At 39.7% G+C, this 8785-nt stretch overlaps 1 protein-coding gene across 29 annotated transcripts in view; it reads left to right on the forward strand.

Moving 5' to 3' along the window:
* CAMK2D (calcium/calmodulin dependent protein kinase II delta) overlaps positions 1–4618 on the forward strand; it is a 320633-nt gene extending 316015 nt beyond the window's left edge. For 10 of the 29 annotated variants that reach the window (XM_069593410.1, XM_069593412.1, XM_069593418.1 and 7 more), the window contains 2 exons: positions 1323–1418; positions 2562–4618. In XM_069593410.1, coding sequence (XP_069449511.1) covers positions 1323–1389 — 67 coding nt within the window. In that variant the 3' untranslated portion in view covers positions 1390–1418; positions 2562–4618. The remainder of the gene's footprint in view (positions 1–1322; positions 1419–2561) is intronic. The other 19 variants (XM_069593426.1, XM_069593413.1, XM_069593420.1 and 16 more) reach the window with 2 other exon arrangements.
* Positions 4619–8785: the final 4167 nt, after the last annotated feature.

Here is an 8785-nt window from a genome sequence, read left to right on the forward strand (position 1 = left end):
CTGTTGAAGTCAATATGGTCATAAAATAATGAATCAGGTTTAAACTAAAAAAATAAATAAAAATAAAAAAGTACATGAGAGGATGGGTGCAGGTTAGATGAAATTCTACACCATTTTATATAAGGGGCTGTGCATCTGCAGAGTTTGGTATCCTTGGGGGCTCTGAAACCAATCTGCCACAGATACTGTGGGGTAACTGTATCATATAAGGAGTTTCATTTCATAGATTTTTCTACTGGTGCTCTATTAAAGATATTAGAAACTCATGAAACATAGCATTTAAAATGCAAGTGTTAATATTTCAGCATCTTTCTCACTATACCACTGTACCTCAGAGGTCATGGTTGCTCTTCCATTTATATCAGCTAGGTGCTTACCTTGTCCAGATAAAACGCAAGGTGAAAGACATTGCTGTATCACCAATACCAAGGAAAAAACTAAAACTTCATAATCAGCTTCAGAGTAGAAGGGAATGGATAACTTATGCAGCAAAGTGCTTATAACAAGTTGGAAGTATACTTTGTAGAGAAGACAGAAATTTGAGCAGTCTTAAGTGAGGAGTGGAATTTGGCAAAATAGAAAGAACAAAAGGAACACAGTCCAAGCTCAAGGAGCATCAGAGGAAAAAGCTCAGCGTCAGCCATCAGCTCTCTGCGGCGTAGGACTGTGGGTGCAGAAGGCTACCTGCAGGTGGCGAAGGGGGGATTATGGTCGTGTGGAATAAGTATAGTGAGATGAGGACAAGAAGGCGTGTTCAGACTCAGCAGTAGTTCAGCCAGCTGCTGACCTCGTTTCAGATTCTCTCACCTGTTCATATGTGGGGGCCTTGGGATGGGTAGTCAAAACGACACAAACAGCCATTCAACACACTCCAGAGAATAAAGATGCCTTGGGATGGGTAGTCAAAACGACACAAACAGCCATTCAACACACTCCAGAGAATAAAGATGTCTTAGTTTAATAATGTCCCACCACAGTGGTTTTCAAATGGCCTTATTATGCATCACTGTTGGATTTGTCGAAAGTGGGTCAAGAAGGAAAAAATAGGTTGAAATTCACTCAAAAAAAAAATATATATATATATATATAATTAAAAGACAGGAGAAATGTAACAATAATGAAGATGCCTATCTTTGTGCATTGCTGAGTTTTTTACCCCAAAGAGGTACAGTACCAATTGCCAGCTGCTACAGAAGGGATCACATTCATTCAGTACTAGAAGGTCAGGTTTTCCTACAATTCCCTGCAGTGTTTATGGATAGAGCCTACTTGAGAAAATTTCATTTTATGCCAGGTGGCTTAAGTGAGGCTTCTCTTAATAGGCCACCTTGTATTCCAAATGGGAAAGAAAACTTCTCAGGAAGCACCTCTTTGTGGCAAAACATCTAAGGCCTGAAAACCATTCACATATGGGTCTTGTAAGTAACATCTCGCTCCGTGATACTTTGTGATTGGAGCTAATGACTGAAAAGCTGCATGGCTGTTTTTCCTCTCTTTGAGGATATTTTCTTGCATTATAATCAATGAAAACCATAAAAGGTCTTTGAGAATTCACAGCATTTCTGCATGAGCTCTTGAGTCTAACGTTTGGCAACATTGTGTAGCATAACCCTTATTTTCAAGGTATTAAGTGCTGAAAAGACCCTACCTTCAGCATATAGATCATGGCATTTCAAATATTGTGGAGTTCTCACATCAAAAGTCAATTCTATCTGGGTCAATTCAGACAACTCTCAATTATCCAGATCTAATTTATATCTGGCTCTAGGATCCTTTGATGTCTGTTTTTCAAAAGGTTACAGTTCCTGTTCTGCACTTAGCTAAGGTTAATAAGTACATTAATTTGCTGTGCCTGGCCAAGTTTAATGGTATTTGACCACAAGGAGGAAGTCAGGCTGAAATTTAGAACTCACAAAGTGAGTAATTCCAGAGGATAATTGAAAGTTGACTGTAGTTAAATTCATGCCTGTGTTGTTTAAGGTTGGCTTCTTACCTTGGATTGGAAGGATTCAGATACGTGTGGCAGCATTGTGAATTTGTTCCCCATTCAAAGCACTGAACTTTGTCCAAGTTTGGAAGAAATAGTGCTCCCAGCTGTTGGTTTAAAGAAAGAAGACCTCTGGTTAAATAAGAATAATCCCACATTCCCTGTTCTTGAGGTTGTACAATTGACTTCTAGGGTTGACATCCAGTGGAGTCTAAGAATAGTGACAAAAGCTAAAAGACGAAGTTAAACTTTTAGTCTCTTTCAACCAAATAATACGATTCATTTATTAATTTACCTGGTAAGCATGAATGCTTAAACTGTATATTTAATCATGAGATTGCAGCCTGAGTATTTTTAGCTTTGCTCTGTGTGAACAAATTGACAGATTAATGCAGGAAATCAATATTGTCTAACATCATTCATTTTCTCTCTTAACGGCCGCAAGCAAAGATCTCTTATACATAGTATTTTCAGTCTGTTACTTAGCTATAAAAATCGTAACTGCGCCTCATCTTTTGCAAAGCAATCTGATAATGCTTCATAAAACAGTTCATGTCTCCCTCTCTCTTTGCAGCTAAACATCAACAGTGCCACTTCTGCAGTTCTCTGTCCTCAAGGCACCTGGATGGTACCCCTGAGCCGTCCTCCCCTCCTCTTCATGCATGTTTCCGAGTGCATGAAGTTGTGAAGGTCCTCTGTGTAATGCCTATGTGATGCATCATCTTGTCATAGATTCCTTCCTATACATTGTTTACACTTCAACTATGGGGATGTTCCATGCAAACTTCAATCGTTGTTGGCAAACAGTAGGGGGAGGTGAGCAAAAAAAAAAAAAAAATTCCACAATATTCTCGAGTACAATCTAGTCATCCAATTTCTGTTTATGCCAAGACTTAACAGACTTCAGAATTACCATTCTCTGAATGAGAGTTTGTAAGAGAAAAGTAAATTTTTAAAAACTCTTTGCTGTTCATGTGTTTTAGCTTAACAAAAAAAAAGGCAAAAAAAAAAAAAAAAAAAAAAATTACCTTCAGTTTCCTGGTGTGATCCTGGCTGCAATGGATGATTTCTCACTGAAAGCTGTGTTGCTGTTAAACAAAGTGAGTTGAATCATTTATGAATGTGGAAGTGAGAATTAGTGGGTTTGCTACGATCTAAAGTCATGTTTTTTTTGGTCAAACTACATAAACTGGAAAAACTCACATCACTGACAAGTTTGATCACTTTAGGGTATACGCGCACTGTTCTGGTGAAATTTGCCGAATTGAATTTTCTTGTTCCTTTCTCAAACCTGTGCTTAATTTTTTCTTCCTTTTATCCTATTTCTTTATCACTTTCGTTTGCTTCCTTTTGTATCTTTTTTTTCATTCTTTACCTTTTTTTTTCCTGTTTAGTAGTGTGAAAAAGTGAAATTTGCATAATGAAGGTAAAATAAAAACTGAGGCCTCTTGGAGGGGGCTGGACTCATACTTTGAACATCTTCAGGGCCCATAGAGATGAGGTCAAGAAGAGCTCAAAGGTTTGTAATTCTGCTCTAATTTGGACGTAGGGATCCTAACTAAGTTGCAGGTATTAGAACTGTTTAAACATATAGGAAAGCAAGTAGGACCCTCCTGTACCTGCAGCGTGTCTTACTGAGTGGAGCAGTTGCCAGGACAGCGCCCAGCCGGTCGTGGATCTGGATTTTGTGCAGAGGCACTTTCTTCTGCCTCACCCCTCCTGCGTGATCACTGCTAGGCTTCGGAACTTCAGAGGATGGGGAACACTGCAGGCCTCTCTGAGTGTTTTGAACTCGATCTCTGCAACTCGTGGTTTTATAGCTACTCTCAAGTGTCTGAATAAAATTACGCTTCCTTTCTTGGAGTTAGGATTTTCCTGCTAAAAAAAAAAAAAAAAGGGAAACGTCCCTGTTTTCTTTGTGCTTCTCATTTTTCCCTTGTTCATTCAGTTCCTGTGGGGCTTTTTCTCCTCCCTGAAATGCTTTATAGTGCATGGTATCTTCATCAAGCTTATTTTAACAGCAGTAATTCACAATCCTCAGAAGCCTATTTTTAAAGCAGAAGCAAAAAAAACGAAAAAATTTAAAAAAAAATCAACCCTCCCACTTTTCTCTCATTTCACATTTCTGTGTTGATTACTAATCACCTTAGATATTGTTACTAGTGGATGTATGGTAGATGGATTGAAGCTTTTCTGATAATTATTACACAATTTAAAACAATATATATTTAAATATAAACAGTAAATGTATTGAGCCATGTTAACCTGCCAATGAGATCTGTGAAAAAGTAATGGCCTCATTTTTCCCTTTTTAATTTCTTTTACCTTTTTGTGAAATGGCTATACGTGGCATACATGTATTTTAGAAAAATATTAGATATAGAGTTTTGGGTTTTTTTTACACTTTTAGCATGTGGTGTTGAAGTATTACTGTAGATCAAGTTTGTCTTCCACACTAAGATGTGAGGAAATTGTGATTTGTTCTTTCCACCACAACAGAATTCACATTTATTATCTTCTCTCATTTTGAAACACTGCAGTTTACCATGGGACACTGTATATATTTCTTGCCATAATGGTAAATGACTGATTGATATATTTAAGAGTTAATAAATTTGTGATTTCTGCTGACAATGTGTCCACTTTTATTTCTTCAGGGTTACTCTATTTATGCATGTGTGAGGCTGGCTAGTGCCAACAGCCACACATCCTATATGGTCTTATTATTACAGAATTCACCTGTGACATTAAGATGAAGTTACTGAACTGAGCTTCCCTCTAAGAATGAACTTGGTGATGATGACAATTTACTGTGTTATTTGTGTTCACAAAATAATGGTCTCTCCTAGGAAAGTTTTTCTGAGAACAAACCACTTGACACAAGAGTCCTAAAAATTTCTGAACTTGCCCTCATCCTAATGGTTGCTAGCTCACTTCCATTTTTAACTCAAATCTGACATCTGACGATGTAACTTTTCTGGATCATCATTGCCAATATTCAGGCAAGCACCTTATCTCCTGTTACTCCAGCTTAAATCTGAGTGTACATAACTACTGAACTTTGTTCAGTTTATTAAACGCCCTACCACACAAGGTTTGTTTCTAACCTAGAATATGCTTCTCCTACTTTTTCAACATAATTCATACTCATTCTTTGAAATTCAATTTAGAATAACATCCCCTCCAGCAAACCTCCCTAGACCATGCTGTAAGCTCGTTCTCTCTCAATACTTGCATAATAGTTGGTGTTCACCGATCCTGCCAAGCACCTTGGTTTTGGAAATACATCTTTATTTGTGTCTTCTCTATAAGCAAGAACTGTGTGTTTGTATCTGTGAACCCATATGAGATGTTAATAACTACTGAACTGTGGGCAAACCAAAAACGGGGAACTCACAGTGTAGAGTCCTGGATTTAATGTTCAGCTCTGTTGTCTTTGACACTCGGAGCAAGTTGCCTCTTCCCTCTGAACCTTCATTTTCCTATTTATAAAGTGAAAAAATACCAATTAATGAGGATATTGTGAGGGTTTAGAGATAATGGATAAAGAGTACCTAGAATAATATTTGGTGGATAATATTAAGTAGCAGCAGCTATAATTGTTCCAATCACTGATATTAATATTCCCAATGTTCTGGTTACTCCTTACTTAGAGGTGTACATAAATTATTTTGCTATGAGCTGCCCTGTTTATGTTGGTTTACCGATGTTGCTAAGGATATGTTCAAGTCTTGCAGCAGCAAAGTGAGAAATAGTGACGTAGTCATCTAGCTGAAAGTAGGGAAAATGAAAGGGAGTAAATCAGTATATTCTGGGAAAATTCTCAAGGAATTTTAGCCTGAAGTAACTGAAGTTTTGAATCTCTGTATAAATAAAAACTATATATAATGTAAGAGTAAACACAGAAAGCACAACCTTTTGAATGAGTGATCTCATTAAATAAAATTCTACTGACTTACACAAATATCTCACTGTTTCCATGGTTGTCTGTGTCAGATAAGAGTGCGAACAGATAGATAATGGACATCAGCATACTGAACTGTGTGTCCATGGTCTGAATAATCAGCAGTCATAAACCACCTGTCTGAGCAGCAGCATGAAGTAATTACGGTACTTCTACCTTTCTGTCAAAACGATTCTCAGAAATAAGCTGGCATATTCTCCGAGGACCCAGATTCTGCCTCCACAGCAAGAAATGATCTCTGCATTTCTGTCTACACACTGCACCCTGCCTTCTCTCCCGTTGCTGGGGATCAATAGTTCATGCACCCTGCAGAGGCTGACACCCTTCTCCTCCAGCTGACCCTACCCCTGCTGGCAAGCACTACAAGTCCCCCTCCTCCCGCCCCACCTTGTCATAAATCATTTCCTCTGCACTGGACATTCTACTTAATGCCCCGTTTCTTTTCTTCCCAGCCAGGTACCTTCAAAGGCCTGCATGTGCTTGCTCTCTGCCACCTCTCTCTTTCATGCCCCTTAAGCCCACTCCAGTTTCCCTCACGAATCCATGAAGCAGTTACCCAGAGTCACCAATGTCATTAATTTGAGGGGCCAATGTCTAGTCTTCACCTTACCCAATCTCTCAGCAGCATTTAACACAGCCATCTCAATCTTAGAGAACATTTTCCTCTTTCAGACAATGAAGGTGAAGGTGAAGTCGCTCAGTCATGTCCGACTCTTTGCGACCCTGTGGACTGTAGCCTACCAGGCTTCTCCATCCATGGGATTCTCCAGGCAAGAATACTGGAGTGGGTTGCCATTTCCTTCTCCAGGGGATCTTCCTGACCCAGGGATCGAACCCAGGTCTCCCGCATTGTAGACAGACGCTTTAACCTCTGAGCCACCAGGGAAGCCTCCTACCATTCTCCATACTCCTCCTCAGTCTCTGTTCCCTTTTCCTCAGCCTGGCTTTTACATTTTGGAACTTTTTTTTTTTCTATCTTCACTCAGAATAATTGGCCCTAATCTCAATGGCTTTAAGTTATGTTAATGACTCTCAAATGTATATCTCCAGCCCAGATCACTCATATATTCCAAACATGTAGATCCACCTGCCTACCTGAAATCTACATTGGAGATCTACTAGGCATCTCAGAATTTGCAAAGCTGAGCTTTTAATTGTCTGTGACAAAACTTGCTCCCTTTACGATCTTTCATATCTCAAGAACTGGCAATTCAGTTCTTCCTTCAATCAGGCCAGAAATCTCAGTGTCTTTATTATGCTAACCATTTGAAATCCCATGATTTTTACCAAGTTACAACCAGAATCTGACTACTTCCAACAGCGACTTCTGCTGCCTCCCTTGGGCCAGATCACCATCATATTCTCTATACTATTGGAAAGAAGGAAAGTGAAAGGAAAGGGGACTGTACTATTGGAATGGTCCCCTCACGGGACTCTCTCACTCCCCTCACCTCTCTTCTGTTCACTATTGGTGTGTGTGTGTGCTCTCTCACTCAAGTCATCTGACTCTTTGTGACCCTTTAGATTGTAGCCCGCCAGGCTCCACTGTCCATGAGGTTTTTCAGGCAAGAATACTGGAGTGGGTTGCCATTTCCTCTTCCAGGGGATCTTCCTGACCTAGGGATCAAACCAGAATCTTGCATCTCCTGCATTGCAGGCAGATTCTTCACCGTTGAGCCATCAGGAATTAAGTAGCTTGTTAAAACATAAGTCAGAGCACATCAATTCTCTTCACAAAACCCTCCAGTGGTTCCCCTTACCACTCGGAGTGAAACCCAAAGTCCTGCGCATAGCCTTCGAGGCTAGACCCAACACTGCTCCCTATTACCTTTGTCACCACTCCTCTGCGGACGTGCTAGGCCGCTTCCATGTCAGAGCCAGTGCTGAGACTCTTTCTCGGAGATCCGAGCGGCTGTCTCCACTTACTTGTTTGCAAAATCAAGTCACTGTCTCAGTAAAGCCTTCCCTGACAATCTTATCCATAAGACTTCAAACCGTCCTATTCAAGACTTCAAACCTAACTCCTTTACAGGACTTCATACCCTCCTTCCTTGATTTTTTTCCTCCTTACGATTACTATTTGACATGTTGTTTCCTAATATTGTTTATTTTATGAGGGTGGAGATTTTTCTCCCTCTTGTTCATGATGTACTCAAAGCTTCTAGAACAGTGTTTAGAATGCAGTGATTAATAACTATAAATAATATTTAAATAATAAACTAAAATATCTTTAGTTGAGCAAGTAACGGATTGCTCATGTCTTTGCAGTTAGAAAAGCTGAGGCTCCCAATTCATATGAGTTCATTCCAATCCCAAAGAAAGGCAATGCCAAAGAATGCTCAAACTACCGCACAATTGCCTGGAGAATCCCATGGACAGAGGAGCCTGGTAGGCTTCAATCCATGGGGTCGCAAAGAGACACGACTGAGTGACTTCTGTTTCACTTTCTTTCACTTTCACACTCTAGTAAAGTAACGCTCAAAATCCTCCAAGCCAGGCTTCAGCAATATGTGAACCGTGAACTTCCTGATGTTCAAGCTGGTTTCGGAAAAGGCAGAGGAACCAGAAATCACATTGCCAACATCTGCTGGATCATCAAAAAAGCAAGAGAGCTCCAGAAAAACATCTATTTCTGCTTTATTGACTATGCCAAAGCCTTTGACTGTGTGGATCACAACAAACTGTGAAAAATTCTGAAAGAGATGGGAATACCAGACCACGTTACCTGCCTCTTGAGAAACCTATATGCAGGTCAGGAAGCAACAGTTAGAACTGGACATGGAACAACAGACTGGTTCCAAATAAGAAAAGGAGTACATCAAGGCTGTATATTG

This window comes from Ovis canadensis, chromosome 6 (genome assembly GCF_042477335.2).
Source record: "Ovis canadensis isolate MfBH-ARS-UI-01 breed Bighorn chromosome 6, ARS-UI_OviCan_v2, whole genome shotgun sequence".
Taxonomy (NCBI): Eukaryota; Metazoa; Chordata; class Mammalia; order Artiodactyla; family Bovidae; genus Ovis; species Ovis canadensis.